This window comes from Apostichopus japonicus, chromosome 3 (genome assembly GCF_037975245.1).
Source record: "Apostichopus japonicus isolate 1M-3 chromosome 3, ASM3797524v1, whole genome shotgun sequence".
NCBI classification, from domain to species: domain Eukaryota; kingdom Metazoa; phylum Echinodermata; class Holothuroidea; order Aspidochirotida; family Stichopodidae; genus Apostichopus; species Apostichopus japonicus.
In genome coordinates this window covers 3,936,396-3,951,910 of record NC_092563.1, presented here as the reverse complement: position 1 = coordinate 3,951,910, position 15,515 = coordinate 3,936,396, and the positions used below count along the sequence as shown (strand labels likewise).

At 36.1% G+C, this 15,515-nt stretch overlaps 3 protein-coding genes across 5 annotated transcripts in view; 1 reads left to right on the top strand and 2 right to left on the bottom strand.

Annotated features, from left to right (window-relative positions):
* Positions 1 to 2,082, bottom strand: part of LOC139960603 (tRNA-dihydrouridine(20) synthase [NAD(P)+]-like) — a 19,103-nt gene extending 17,021 nt beyond the window's left edge. The window contains exons 1-3 of one of the 2 annotated variants that reach the window (XM_071959090.1): positions 1,944 to 2,082; positions 1,003 to 1,146; positions 202 to 247 (exon numbers count right to left, since the gene is read on the bottom strand). In XM_071959090.1, the coding sequence (XP_071815191.1) occupies positions 202 to 247; positions 1,003 to 1,116 (160 nt within the window). In that variant the 5' untranslated portion in view covers positions 1,117 to 1,146; positions 1,944 to 2,082. Of the gene's footprint in view, positions 1 to 201; positions 248 to 1,002; positions 1,147 to 1,855 lie in introns of both variants that reach the window. The other variant, XM_071959082.1, reaches the window with a different exon arrangement.
* LOC139960619 (AKT-interacting protein-like) lies at positions 1,999 to 11,931 on the top strand. Of its 2 annotated transcripts, none has more exons than XM_071959118.1 (7): positions 1,999 to 2,139; positions 2,672 to 2,885; positions 3,311 to 3,375; positions 3,816 to 3,916; positions 5,796 to 5,983; positions 7,187 to 7,358; positions 7,914 to 11,931. In XM_071959118.1, exons 2-7 carry the CDS (start codon positions 2,719 to 2,721, stop codon positions 8,052 to 8,054), a joined length of 834 nt encoding a protein of 277 aa, XP_071815219.1. In that variant the 5' UTR covers positions 1,999 to 2,139; positions 2,672 to 2,718; the 3' UTR covers positions 8,055 to 11,931. The 2 variants fall into 2 exon arrangements, with proteins under 2 accessions (XP_071815219.1, XP_071815230.1); XM_071959129.1 differs by having other exon boundaries at positions 7,910 to 11,931.
* On the bottom strand, positions 11,177 to 15,515 carry LOC139960620 (UPF0598 protein C8orf82 homolog). Its single transcript, XM_071959140.1, has 3 exons — positions 15,221 to 15,515; positions 14,130 to 14,178; positions 11,177 to 12,918 (listed from the first exon to the last, which is right to left on the bottom strand). The coding sequence occupies exons 1-3, from the start codon at positions 15,371 to 15,373 to the stop codon at positions 12,461 to 12,463; spliced, it is 660 nt and encodes a 219-aa protein (XP_071815241.1). The 5' UTR covers positions 15,374 to 15,515; the 3' UTR covers positions 11,177 to 12,460.

Below are 15,515 nucleotides of genomic sequence, written 5' to 3'. Positions count from 1 at the left end.
AATCAAGATCAAATGCAAAAGATCTAAATTTTGGGCTAGTTAAATAGTAACTCAAATTTAAAAATGTTTATCTTGAGCAAAGCAGACCCATCGGATGAATTTAAAGTAACTATAATGTTTTTTCAACTTGTTTCTGTGAGGTTACAAGAAAGAAAGGACAAGGGGGAGGGGGGGGGTGAAGTTATTCATACAGTGACTCACCATTTTCTACTCTTCTACATCTGATCAACTTGTGGTCTATTATTTCCTGTGGATATTGAAAAGAAATACACAAAAGGTTAGTATTATTTTTTTTTCATTTTGGAATCTATTCCTTACGTAACTCCTCAATCATATGGCCTAGCAGTATGAACAACACATGCATATAAATCTCCAACTTTGACCTTGGACGAATATCGTGGATATACGAGGCTGTAACTCATCAAACAATTTCAGGCAACATTAGGGTTGTAACTGTAAAAACATTAAGTGAGGATTGATTGAAATGAATGATAATGGAACAGCAAATGACAACACTCTTTGCATAGGGAGTGGCAATACTCTAGCTTTGCAAGGTTTTCTAGACCACTTCCTTCCTCGTTGTATTTACATTTATGTTAGTAACTATTTACTGTATATTGATGAGAACTACATGAAATGAAATGCATTTTTCTGATATTTGCATAAAAACAAAGCTCAAAAATGGTAAAAAGTGCAGCTATCGACCATTCAGGGGGTACATCAATCCGATACATTACTGACGTAAAATTCATATCTCACCAAATTCTAAGCTTGCAAGGATCCCAAATACTTGTTCTTAAAAATTTGGTTCTCTGGCAAAAAAAAAGTCAGGGAGGTATCTCATCATTCTAACAATTTTATACATCATCATGCATCTTTCCTCAAGAAATTGATTCATTTGGATAAATCATTCCATGTCCACAAAACTTGTGGTAACACATTAAACCATCCATTTAACAAAAAAAGCAACTTATAGCAAGATCTAGGAACATCACAACTTACTTCAGAGTATACTATATCAGCTCCATAATCCAATGCCAGTAGTCTGGTCGGTAGAGTACCGATCCTGACCATTGGAGCCAAGATCAGCTTCTCTGCATATGAAAGAGTTGCCATCCCCAGTTTATTAGTCCTAAATCACAATCTCTGAAAGTGTTGAAAGTTAAGATAAGAAACATTAGAGCTGTGACAATTGTTGTGTTACCAACATTTTCAACTCAATGAATATTGGTAAAATCAAATACTTCACTGTTAGTACAGTGCATTCTCTTTTCATATAATTGACACTTTCTTTCCATGCTCTTCTTCATGGTAGCTTTTAATATATGAACATAACCTCATTATTTTTCTTCAGTGTCTCGTATGAATATTTATTTACAAAGTGGGTTATCAAATGTATAACTAGTTAATTGTTGTGTAAAAATGGACTGGTGAGTTAACAAACTGCAATAATTTGTCAGAAATGAGCTAAGAAATTAAATTACCAGTCAATATTGAGGCCCAGAGTAGTATTGCTTGGAAGTAGTAAGTTTAGAATAACCACTTAGAGGTAATCACTATTAGATATATTACTTCGTAAACGCATATGAGAATAAAATATCTTCAATTAGCAAACCTAGCAACAGCCACGACCGAAGCATGCCATAGGCTTAGGCTAGTCTCTTACTTAGAACACACATAAAATATAAATAGCTAAACCGGTACCAATAATGCTGGGATACACAGCTCTCGTATAAATTTAGACACGATTTCAGCTTTAATTTTATTTACAAATAGGAAACATTTATTAGCGGTATAATAATGGTTCGTTTGTTTTCAAAGGTGTGATATGAAGAAATCACATGACGGACGTTACCATTGTCACTTTTCCCTTCCCTTTTTTTTATGCAGGGCCTGTCGTCTGGTGTCTTATTGCTGTTTTACAGCAGATCGTTATAAGTTACCTGGCAGAGGGCGTCTCAATTTTCTGGTTGCCAGAGCAGTCTATACTATTTGGTTACATAGTGAAAAAGCCGAAATCGATCTGCGTTTGTTCGGCCCTTATCAAAAATGAGATCTGGTTAGGTAAAATTATCATTCAACAATTCAGCAAACTAAAGCTTTTTGAATTCCTCGAATACAGTCAATTGACTAGATATGGTAAGGTTGACTTCGTTTCATTAAATGTCATATCGATCATGTGATGACACAATAACAGATCCGGTAACGCTTTGGTATAATTCAGAGAACCTCAGTCTATAGTAAACACGCCATGTTTCCAATGCTATGTAGGCCTACACATACACTAGCAGTAGTAGTAACTTCATAGGCTAGGGCTGGGCTACCTTTAACTTTAAGGCTTTATCTCTCAGTGTAATGCTAAATGTCAATGGGAATTATTTCTGTGGTTGGCCAGAAAATCGATACGGTTTCTAAAAATGCTAACTATCACACAAATAATACAAATTCCAATTCACGAAACAGCTCAGTGAAATGGGCACAGGGCTAGTTCAGTAATATTACACATTTATCATAGTATCCACCTGCACTGCAGTATTCGCTGAAACTGATCAATGTCAGTGATGTGTCTTCGCCCAAGTTTCGTTTGTTATCTGCAGCAACTTGACAACTTTAACCGTAGTAGCTTATACTTGTATGTAATAGTAGTAGATAACTACTTTTTATTCCTCAGTTTTGAGAAAATGATAATAGAATCTATCATCTAAAAACGTTTTGGCTATGGAAGATGAGAAAATTGCGAAGAAGAAGTTGCCAACATTGCCACAAAATGGCACAGAAATTGTGGCGAGTCCCTTGAAGGCTGTGAGACCAACTGTAACTAGTCCAGAAGGACCTTTAGCAGCATATGGGCCATTTTTCTTGGAATATGCCTTGATGTCAGAATAGTAAGTTTCACAACGGAAGGTTGAAATATCAAAAGTTTTCTCTCTTAATGCACATGAAATGTATTTTCATTATTACTTTTTTTTTTCCTGATCAAAGATGCTTTTTGCATAACCATAATAAAAAATAATTAAATACCACTGAAGTAGTTGAAAGAGAGAATGTTTCTTAGACATTAGCGAGTTAGTTTTAAGTAATTCCCTTGATTAGTCACAAGAGCTTTATTAAAAATGATAAATGAGAACTGTTTTGCAAACCTTCAAAACTAACATGCTACCTTAAACATCCAAATGTTAATAAAGTGAGTGCTTAACCATAAAATGCTGCTTTACCGATAGTCCACATTACTTAAAACTCCAGCTACAGTATAAAAATGGTAAGAAAGTTCAACCATATCTGCATACTTTCTGTTTCCTCTCTAACATAGTAACCTGTTAAGGAAGCAAAGGCTCCCTGGCCTTTATGTTGTACCTTCAGCAAAATCACCACTTCGTAAGTATCTTTCCTTCACTTGTCATTTCATTTAGTGTTTATGTTGTAACGTCACTTTTACAATACCTTTCGTAAAGAATCATTTATTTATGAACATTTTTGGTGTACCTAGTAAACATATTTCCTATTCGTAGTTCTGATAGAGCTAATTTTGTTTCTCCATGGAAGGTTGCTATCTTTAGTCAGCTTTGTGTCTGTCAAATTACTCCTTTGATTATTTTGATTGGACATTTATTTGATAAAGTTAAACCATTAATCTAGTTATATTATTAAATATCTTTAGATCACATATTTTCTAAATATTGAACAGTTTATAAATAACTCTACTAGGTCTGCATGCTTCATATGATCGTGTGTGGGTCCATTCCATTTCGTGTTCTGTAAATACTGTAAAAAAGTTTGTGTTGTCATTTTACGAGAAATTTTCTGCATTCTTTCAGATTGGTTTGGTGTCTTATTTATACGTCAAGGTATATACCAGGAAGGTGTCTTCAAATTTGATTTAAACATTCCAGAAAATTTCCCAGATGGTGAATGTCCAGTAAGTCCTATTTCTTTATTTTGATGATTGCTTATTTCTATAAAGCGTGGTGATAAACATGACTTTATTAATCCTTCTTCATTATGACCTGCTGCCCATAAAGTTGCTCTCTCTCTCTCTAATGGTGATCTGCCTTAAGGCAGGTCCCTCACCAAACACAAAATCATAATAACCACTCTTCTGCATTCCTCTTCATAGTGAAATAATTTCTGCCATCTCTGATATCATCCATCAACATTATTCTCTTTCTCCCTCTTGGTCGCTTCCCGTTCATTCTACCTTCAAGCACATCTTTCAGTTGTCCGTCATGTCTCAAGATGTTCCCAATCCACCTTTTCGTTCTCAGCTTAATAGTTTCTCCCAGCCTGCGGACCTCACCAACCCTCTGTAGAACTTCCTCATTTGTGACCCTGTCTGACCACTTTATGTTCTCAGACTTTCTCCATAGCCACATCTCCAATGCGTCTATTCTTTTTCTGTCCTCTTTCCTTAGTGTCCAGGTTTCTGAGCCATACAGGAATACACTCCACACAAAACATTTCATTAGTCTCTTCTTTAATTGTAGCTCAAGACTAGCAGTAAAAAGAGAGTTGTGTAGTTTGAAAGTTTCCTTGGCCATTGCCACTCTTGCTCTGATTTGGGTTTCACAATATCCATCTTCCGCCAGTAGACTACCAAGATATTTGAAGTGTCTGACCTGTTCAAGTTCCTTCCCCTCTCTCTCTATGTGAACTCTCCTTTGTTCCCTTCCAATCTTCATGACTTTCGTTTTCTTGATGTTAATCCTCATCCCATACTGGTTGACAACTCTGTTGGTATTCTCCATCATACGTTGAAGTCCAGCCTCCGTGCTTGCTAACATTGCCTGGTCATCTGCAAAACGTACCGACTTTATCCATTGTCCTCCAACTTGTATTCCTTCTTGAATTTCATCAAGTGCGTCAATTATCATGGCTTCTGCGTAGATGTTAAAAAGGACTGGAGACATAAGACATCCTTGTCTCACTCCTCTCCCTATTGTGGCTGATTTTGTTTTGCCCATGGTAGTTCTTACTACTGCTGTCTGTTTCATGTACAACTCGATAAAGTTGCTAAGGACTCAAAATGATATCAAATTTCTCAATTGTTATTACATCTCTTCTGAAGTCCTTTCTGTGGAATTTTCAAGTTTAGAAACATCGTACACAAAAGGGAAAATGTATTTCAAGTGTAGTCTACAGACTCGAAGGTATACTACTTTCCCAGAATGTCCAACTCCAATATATACAGGTAAACTTGTCATTCATAGGTATCCAAACCTGGAATGTTTTGAGATCTTTGTGCAACTTTGTGGCAAAATTGTGTCAAATTGTGTGAATAATATCATCCTCTTTGTATGTAGGATCAACAAATTAATCATCAATAAATCAAGGCTTTATCTGTCTGCAATAATATAATCTCTTATATTTTACTTACATACATATTAGACACTTATATAGCGCTGACTACATCAAGATCGTAGCGCTTTGACAACTTAGCCTTGGTCATTGGTAACTTGTCACACCTACACACCAAAGTGTGCGCAATTCAATCAATCTCTCCTGGGGCACCACAGTGCACCACAACCATGTGTCCCCCCGGGGAACTTCCCATAGGGGGTGCAGCCAAAACCGGCACACGCAACTAGATTTACTAGTTACCTCGCAAGTCCCCATTTATACACCTGGGTGAAGAGAGGCAATGGAGATAAAGTGCCTTGCCCAAGGACACAATGCAATGATCTGGCCAGGGCTCGAACCTGTAATCCTTAGATCACCAGTCCACTACCTTAACCACTTGACCACAATGCCCCCCTTACTTGTATCTTTACCTGACCGATGGCTTCCTTTTGATCTTTCAGGCATTAACCTTCAGGCCTCCTCTATTCCATCCAATGGTTGATCCTATCTCAGGCGAACTTGACGTTAAAAGAACATTTTCAAAGTGGAGACGCAGTACAAATCATATCTGGCAGGTGCTACTTTTTGCCCGTAGAGTATTCTATAAGATTGACTCCACGGAACCTTTAAATTCTGAAGCTGCAAATTTGTGAGTTCTTCTTCTCCTTTCATAGCTTTTAATGCTTTCTATTGATTTTGAGGATATATGTTTTCTTCTGATCATCAAATATATATTTTTTGAGTCTCATGAATTAATATACACTTTTTCCTTGTAGTTGTAAATGTCTGCCTATTCCAATAACATTTTTGCTATAGTAATAACAGTAATAATAAGAATAACAGAGTGGATTTATATAGTGCCAAATCAGAAACAAGAAGTAGCTGTGCAAGACACTTAACAAAACAAGTCAATCGCAATGAAATGAACAAGAAAAGATATGATCCTTTAGGTAACTCTTAAACATAGAAAGATTAGTACAAAATCTAATACGATCTGGAAGCTGGTTCCACAGATAAGGAGCAGAGCAGGCAAACCATCGGTACCTGTATGTATTTAAGCGTAGGTTGGGAAGAGAAAAGTAGGTCTTTGGCAAAGGAATGAAGACAATGGACAGGAGCATAGGGAGAGAGTAGTTGAGAGATATATACAGGCTGTTCCAATTGATGGGCATTGACAGTGGGTCGGAGAATTTGAAATTAATTCAGTCGCTAATAGCTCCCTTTAAAGAGTCTACTACTTTTACTGTGATTGAAAATTTAAGCATTCTAAAATGGATCTGGGATGCCCCTGTGAACCCCTCCCCTACTGGAAGGGGAGGGGACCCCTCCCAGTATTCTTAATGGTACGTCTCAAGGAGCCGTCATATTTGTCTATGACTTGGCATTTGGCATTTACACCACAAGGTTCAGCAACCATTAAGATGATGATACAGTTACACATTTGTGCAGTTAATGTACATATAAACCCTTAACAGTTGAAGATAATATCATCACAACAACTTCAATGTTAATTTCATTCCAGGAAACAGCATTTACCTGTATATGATATTGGTTGTAAATGGTTTCTTACATGGACAGTATAGGGTTGATCGAGCATGGTGATTACATCGTAAAACAATCATTAATGCAAATTTTTGATGGGTGTACTGTACACTCAATAGACTCTGGTTCTGCTGTAGAGTGACAGATTGATGTCAACTTTATAATATGAAGCAGATTAAACCTACACAACCATCTCTCATAATATGCATAAAACTTGCTATGCTTCACCTACCCACTGTGCATATGTAGATGACTCTCATGGCATTCATGTATCATATCAATACCATTTTTTTTTATCCTTCTGGCACAGGTACGAGAAGGACCTTGAGATGTTCAAGTCCAAGGTTCGTGATTGTGTGCAATCTCTGAAGGATCATATATATGAGCCCCCGTCCACGGAGGATGAGCACGCCATCACGTTCACCCCGTGGCAGGAAGACATACATGGCAGAACCAAGTACAATATCCTCAATCAAAGACAAGTATGACACTTTTATATCTGGGGGAATAACTCTCTGGATTTATTTTAAATTTGCATACACAAACAGACAGCCAATTTCCAATATTAATATCTTCCTGGGCTGGTATTGATTTGAAAGGATGGATAGGGTGGGGGGATAGGGTGGGGGTGGGGGGGGTGATCCTGTATAAAATGATATGAAAAAGGTAAAATGGGAATCATCACCAGTAAAGGGTGGATATTAGAGTTGGTAGAGCAAAGGATGTTATAGCCAATAAATTCTTTGCACTTTCAATTTTTACATGTAATCACCTTAGACATCTTTAACAAAGTCCCTAAGGCTTACAGTATGTACATTAACACTACCATACCAGTGTCAAAGTTGATGGCAATATTACCCGTACGATGTACTACTTTGTTCTGTTTCTATTAACTCCTTTTCTTTGAATGCATCATTCACCATTAATGCTCAATAGTCTTCTTGTGTGATTCCATGCAGTCATCCCATATATGTTGATACATTCATAAAGTTATTTCAAATTTTTAGTAACTTTCATCTTTTCTCTCCTTGAGGAAGAACCTGGAGGTAAGTGAATTGAGAAACGCTCAGACATCCGGCTTGTCCTGGATCAATCCCGGCACTCTACAAACGTTCAGCAAAACTGACCATCATGCAAGGAGCACAGATGACAAAGCAATGAAGCTGATAAATCGATAAGAGGAAAGTAGCCGATGGTTCTATTCCAAAACTACTTATGTTCAAGTAGAAACACTTATTTGAAGAACGATTGAGCTGCCAATATTTCTAAATTTCTTAGGCTAGGATCGTCTTGAAATAGGATTTATTCATCTGAAATATTTCACGGTGACAATAACCAAATACAATAAGCATTTTCAAGGTATCCAATAGAAGTATCCCTTTCTCTTGTTTCAAATTTATATTCAGAGGTGACATTGTTCAACATTTAGAAACAAAGAACATCGTAACCCTAAATGAGATTTCTTGCGATAGTTTTGAAATTCCGTTGTAAAATTTTGTGTCAATTGCATAATGAGTTGTTTCCTTTCATTTTGATTTGGTACAACATTCACACTGACAGTTCTACCTTAGAAAAAATTGTGAAAGATTAGCTTCTGCAAGAGCAGAAGCTAATTTTTCACTTGAAAATCTTGCATTTGAAGGTAAGGTACAAAATAGCATCTTTAAAGTCACATCTCTGGGTGACTTTAAAGATGCTTTTTTGTACCTTACCTTCAAATGCAAGATTTTCAAGTGAAAGATTAGCTTCTGCACTGATAATATACTGGAGTTTCTGCTGGGGCGGTACGTCCACTTTGAACTTGCTACAAGCCTTTTTAAAAAGGTAACAGTCATAAGGTTATCCAAGCTTGAATGTGACTGACCATAAATCTAACATATTTAGAAGCAAATACTACTAACCATTCTTAAAAAAATTCTCTCTTCTTGTTACTTGACCAGAGATGTGACTTTAAAGATGCTATTTTGTACCTTACCTTCAAATGCATTCACTGGTCCTTAAAACTTTTTTATTGCCATCACTTAATTTGAACAATTCTTGAAAGTTAATACTTATAAGTACTAATGTAAAATACAATTAGAGAGGCTCAGCTGTATACAAAGGCATGATAAATTCTATACAATTAAATAGCAATAAGATACTTAATGAGTTAGTAATTTTATAAATGACATTATTGTCATTTTATTTTGTGTTATGTCATCTGCCTCTACAATTTATTTTGTATTTCCTGAAAGGTTTCTTCAGTCAGGTTGTGTTTCTCGATGAGGCATCGTCCTTTTTATTATTATTCCATTTGAAAAAAATGTGTCTGAAGATTAAGTTAAATTAATATTCATTGTTTAAATCAATAAGATAGGAGAGGGCATTAGATGGATGGCACTTGAATGGAAAGTAAGTGGGCTCTGTTTATTTATACCACACTTGGTTTAAAATTTTAAGTAGATTTTATTATATGGTTTCTATCTTTTTGTGCGTGTGTTTGCATGTTTCCATCAGGGACATCCGGGAGGGGGCGAAGGGCCTGTGTCTTCCCTTCTGAAATGTTGTTTTTCAAATAAAACAACTTGTTCAAAACAAGGCACATAGCGAACAAATAAAGCAAGAATGTGTGCGATCATTCCTTGCCTTTTACGGATGTTTCTGATACAGTTTTATTTCAAAAATAATTTCTTTGACTACCTTTGATACTTGTCTCAAGGGCCCTCTCCTCTGTGAAGTCCTGTTTCTGAAACTGACCAGACTACAGTGTTGATAACATTCCATTCTTAGCATTTATATACAGCTGTGTGTTGGTAGTTTGGTTCGACGAATTTATTTCTCAACAATCAAATTTGTCACATCCGGGTTGAATCTCTTGAGACATGCAATGAAAAAGAATGGTTATTTTTATGGAAATCGCTTTTGTAGTACCATTTGACCAATAGTTACAAGAATGTGATGATGGTAATAGAGGCCCAAAAGTTGCAATCCATGTTATAAAGGAACCACATTCAGGAAGTCTGCCTGATGTGTAGCAAGAGTTTCATCGTGTCATCAACTTTATTTAATACAGGGATGTGGTGGGTGCAGGTTTTGCCAGAGAACCATAATTCTGTTCTAAACTTATAAAAGGTCATCAGTAATGACCTCAAAGTTTATTATGCTTTAGTTGTTGCAAATTTTCAACTGTACTGTCCAGGAGTATCTGACCATGGACACAGAAATACTTCCATTTATGCCCACACATTCAGGCAGGTTCAAGTTGGTTAGCTACATATATGCTTCGAACGTGGAATTTTAACTGCTGGTCACTAATGCTTTTATAGTTGATTTAAATGCATTTCCAACAGTTGACCTAGTTAAATCAGCTCAGGGGATGCAAGGGGTTGTGGCTGGCTTCTGACTGGCATCTCTCATCAAAGAAACAATGAAATGAGCGGATCAGTATCAGTTATTGCCTGAATAGCTCACTTAGTAATGGGGCATGATTTGTAATCCTGTTGTCACTGTTTTGAAAACCAATCCTAGCCACACACACAAAAAAAATCACTTTCAAATGTTAACTTCACAGTCAGTTCTCTGTTGATGATTTGTGAATTATTTAACCTTTAAATCAGTGGTACCTTTAGGCTTGATAGAAACGTACACAAAGTTAAAGATTTGTATGAATAAAGTAAATTGTCATTTTACTTTCTTACGACCTGAAATGTTCATGGATTCTTGAACATTTCCTTTATCTAATTTAACCATTTAATATATAAACTGTATCAGGGACAACATTCTTGAATGATATCAAAGTCGTTACTTATAATCTATCAGTGATATGTTACAAATAAATATCATTTACCTGTTTTTATTTTCATCCTAGTAGTAACATCCATCCAGCACAAAGTATGTGTATTAGTGTGACCATTGAGTGTTGCACAGAAGACGGATGTAGTTGTATCTCCTCTCCCTTGCTTTGGCTTCTCTTTTGTGGGGGGGGGGGGCCCACAAAAAAGAAGCCAAAGCAAGGAGAGGAGGGGTTCAGATTGTGCATTTAGGGAGGGGAGGAAAGTAAATACTTAAATCTTTAGTATAAATATGTCTTTAAAGTGTGAATCAGTTTTTTCATTATGAATGCATTGGTATTCCCTGGTGATTAAACTGCTTAACAAAGCAGGTTAAAACATGAAACAGGATATTGAGACATATTTCTATGTCTCACACAAACAACATTTTGCCCTGGAAAAGCACTTTCCTTCCAAACTGAACTGTTATCATCAGTAACTTGGCAGAAAGTTTTCTTTTTAAAGCTTTTTCATTGTTTGATATTTTTGGGGGGGCTTTTTTTTTTCATTTATGGGCCAATTGTGACTCGTCTGTTATATATATGTAACATCATTAATTTTGCATTTCCCATGAAACTGATTTGTTTCCAGTGAGACTTGGTCTAATCTTTCATCTGTTGTTGTGCCTTTGTATTTGTAATTTTCTATTAACTGACCAAAGGAGAGATTTACTGTTTGTGTCGTAATCACATTGCATTCTTATAAAATTTCAATAGCATTGCAACAGTGTTTGTTGCTACATTGTGCATACAAGTTTGAAATGTGGTTTGAAATATTCCTATAAACAAATAAATGGATTTTGATATATTCTAGGACAGATAAGATATTGGTCAACTTTCAACTGCTCATATCATTCTGATGTATGTTTTGATCAAAGAGAATGTTTCATCATAATTTTTTTTTTCAGTTTATGAGAAGACTGAAGTATTCAAATTAAATGAAAATCCTCATATTTGTTTAGTTGGGTGTCAAATCTGTTTAATTCCTAAAAGTTTGATGTGCTTTTTCATTTTTTAAATTTTTTTGTTTTGCTTCTTCGGTGTACTAAAATTGTTTTGTTATCTCTTTATTCACTGTTATGTAACAAAATGTTTTTACTGCTTTTATTATTCTTATCTCATAAAATCTGTTATAAAAGTTACTCTTAACTGTGGATGTATGTGCAATGTATTGACCAGAAAGAAAATTAATTCATTTATAGCTCTACTAATCAGAATATAATTAGCTTACCTACTGGTCATTTTTAGCAAGTCATTTGAACTTTTCTTCTTATATGTGTATTGTTCATATTTTCTTGGAGATAAATTACATTTTTAGAATAATAAAAATCAGCTGATGCCCACCCCCCTACCTTGTCATTTAAGTAAGGCAGCTTTCACAGAATTTTCAATTCATCCTGCATGTATGTCCAATACCAAAGGCCACTGGAATTGACAGAACAATTCAACCAGGGTGACATCTAATACACATTAATTAAATAATCAGGCAGTTTCTATAATAAAAATAAAAGAAGCTTAGCCAACAACACTTTTACAACTTGATACAAAAGAATTAACTATTTTATTGACCTTTAGTTTACTCTAATCTTGATTATTTTAAGTGACTCCCTTTTCCAATTGCTGAAGACCTTAGGACAACTTCCATTCAAGTGTCAAGCTTGGTGCAGGTGATAAAGCAGGTCATTCAACATTCCCCTGCCCCAACAGCTCATATTATTGAAAGTTGAAAGCCGTTAGAATAAACCCATCTCGCAAGGCAGTTATAAAGTCAAACAATCATTCTAGCTCCGATTTCTCTTTCTCTGACATCAAATTCAGAACATCGTAGGACAATTTGTGTCTTGTACCCTTCCAATTGAAATAAACAGGAGGCGAATTTTCTCCCAATACTCCAAATTCAAACAAGGAGCTTATCTCTATTGCAACGCTGGATTTGATGAGGCCAACTCCGCCTACTCTGTCCGGCGCAGGGTGGTAGATCCGTCCACTTAAAGGGAGCATGAAGATGTTTTGGGGTTCAAGTGGAACGGTAAAGTCCTCTCCGCAATGATTACATACCAGTAAATCGTTCTCTTTGCCATCCAGGATTTGTGAAAATACTATGGGTCTGTCCTCGCAGCGTATGTAGTTCCTTTCTCGCCCGCACGGTGACAGATACGGAAAACTCTCCCGGTATTGATTCTCTATGTGATTTGTCTTCAATCGTTTGAAGAAGAAATTAAGAAATTTTTTGTCTGTAATGAAAGGATGTATATAATCTTTGTTAGTATTTAGTCACATGAATGTTACTACATGCACTTCCTTAACATCTGAAAGTTTGAAACTAGAGGGCCAATGACACAGTAGCTCAACTACAAACTACCTAATGTCAAGAAGACATGGAACAAAGTATGTAATGGTTAGTTACCAGCCCGAGCTCAGAAACAAATCAGTTTTTTAACCAAAATCCTAACCAGATTTGAGGAAAGTGGATCAGCTAGATGCTATATGCTAGATTTTGACCAAATCTTTGAAAATGTTTCTTGGGCAGTATTTGCTATCATTCAGATGACCTGAGATGACCTTGGACCATATGAGAAAATGAATCACTTTTGTGGCCCATTAACCTATGATCCTATCCCCATGGCCAAATAAAGTCACAATAACACAAAAACTGTTAGAGGAGTAGGCTTTGATACGAAATTCACGTTTGGACCTCCTGCGACCTCAGACAAATTGACATCAAAAGTAAGAACAAATGTTATGACCAATCACTAACTGTGCACTGTGACCAAGTTTAATAAAAATCAAACATTAACTCTAGGAGTAGGCTTTTGTGTGATTTCACTGTTTGACCTCTCTTTGACCCCAAATGACCTTTGACCTACTTTATGCTAGCATGAGTACCAACTTGTTGATATACGTCATTACCTCACCAAGTTTGACATGAAACGATCAAAAAGATGCGCATGGTGGCCTTTCAACAACTGTTGACAGACAAACGGACAGACAGACACATTGCCATGACAAAAGCTCAACTAGTTGAGCTAATAAAAATTGAAAAGTAAAATGAAAATAATATGGAATATAAAGCAAAAATGCACTTGGTTATACTAGAATGACACTCAAAACTTTGCCAAATAACCACAAATATTGCAAACCAAAAGTCTGGTACAAGGTTGGACTTTAAGGCATTGAAGACTCGCCCCAAACCGTGCGCGGCCATCTGAAAAAGTTAACTGTCCGTTGCTTGCAAGTGACGTTTTTGTTTGTGTCGCTACAAAATGCAGACATTACAGTAATGAAACATGATACCTTGTTATCTTTAGCTGGACCTGAGATGTCCATCGCTGTATTGTTTGTACACTGTGCACCTCATCCGAAACTAGGTCAGATTACAGGCATTAGACGTTTCTTTTTGCGCGAGTCTTCACACCCTTTAATACGTTTTAATTTTCATACAAACCTTTGAAGCATGTTATGAAGTTCTTCACTTTTGTATCATCCAGAAACAACTGGAAAGAAAAGACAAAAATATTTAGTATTAATTTGAGGAATATTACAGAACGATTCAAAAGTTACCAAAGAAGGCATTGTACCGACAGTAAGAGTTTATTTAACTACCTGCTTTATAGTTATACCTGTATACTATTGTCATGGTGTCATCACACTGAGTTAACTCCCACCTATATGACATATGGTCAGTAGGGTAATTATTATCTAACATTTACTGATTATGTAGCCTACACATGTATCCAATTGATTTTCCTTGACTATCCAAAAGACAGATGAACCAACACTATATATTGGCAATCTTTGAAAACTTGTTGCAGGTCTTCGGAACATTTCTGGTCTAGTGATAAATACCATCAAACACATTTGTTTCAAGCTTGCAAGTCAGATTTTAAAATCTAACCGGAATTAAGTGAACAATATATCAATAAAGTAGCTGTTAAACATGAAACCATATATTGAGTATCATTTCCTAATATGGAGCCACTTGCAAGGAATATCAGATTCATAAATCCTTGTTGAGATCTGATCATGGGTGCAGAATAGTCTTAATTTTTGAGAGGGGGCTATAGTGCTGTAGCCCCTACTGTAATTTTAAGCATATTTGGGCAACATTGATGACCTTTAATGGTGCAGCCAACAGAAACAGAATGCTATTGCAGCTTTGGGTCTCTCAAAAACTCTCTAGAAATTTAAAGCTCACAGGATAGAAACTGTGTTTCCCTGAGGAGCCATTACTTTTAGTACTATAGTGACTACTCCTCTCACCAAAACTCTGTTTCTTAAATAAAGATAACATAATCGCTACAGGTCTGTACATAATAGACCTAGTTGTGGTACATATTATATGTTACCATTAAAAGCAACATGAAATTCTATCTGTGTCATTGCCAGGTGAATATCGAAATGAACCATGTTAGTCACCTAACCTAACCTCATACACTATACAGTAGGTCTGAAATAATGAGGCCAATTGAAACTCGCATTACTTCTAGTTTTCGCTGAATAGGTGCGTGTGAAATGAATAATACAAATCTCTCTAACCTGTCCTTGGTGGTCGATGTAGTAAAAATACTCTCTAATCCTCGGTTCCGGTGATTGTCCTTGTATATATGACACACTACATTTCTGGATAGCAGAGGCATCATAATTACGGAAGAAATTGTAGAAATTCCTTCCAACGTTTACACGAAACATATTTTTAAAGAACTATTTCCTCTCTTTCGAAATGAAAACATGTTACGCAATACCACACTTGCTGTTTATAATTATAGTATCAGGGGTCATCACATCAGGGGTTGCAGCTTTGAACTTCTCCACCTCAGTACAGGTTAGATAA

Bases quoted from the DNA above. Each gene is read 5' to 3' on its own strand.
- LOC139960620 (XM_071959140.1), bottom strand. From the start codon at position 15,373: ATGTTTCGTGTAAACGTTGGAAGGAATTTCTACAATTTCTTCCGTAAT. The intron at 14,179-15,220 runs GTTAGAGAGATT...TTTTCTTTCCAG, and splicing joins ACATCGACCACCAAGGACAG to TTGTTTCTGGATGATACAAA. The intron at 12,919-14,129 runs GTTTGTATGAAA...CTTTCATTACAG, and splicing joins CTTCATAACATGCTTCAAAG to ACAAAAAATTTCTTAATTTC.
- LOC139960619 (XM_071959118.1), top strand. From the start codon at position 2,719: ATGGAAGATGAGAAAATTGCGAAGAAGAAGTTGCCAACATTGCCACAA. The intron at 5,984-7,186 runs GTGAGTTCTTCT...CTTCTGGCACAG, and splicing joins AATTCTGAAGCTGCAAATTT to GTACGAGAAGGACCTTGAGA. The intron at 7,359-7,913 runs GTATGACACTTT...TCCTTGAGGAAG, and splicing joins ATATCCTCAATCAAAGACAA to AACCTGGAGGTAAGTGAATT.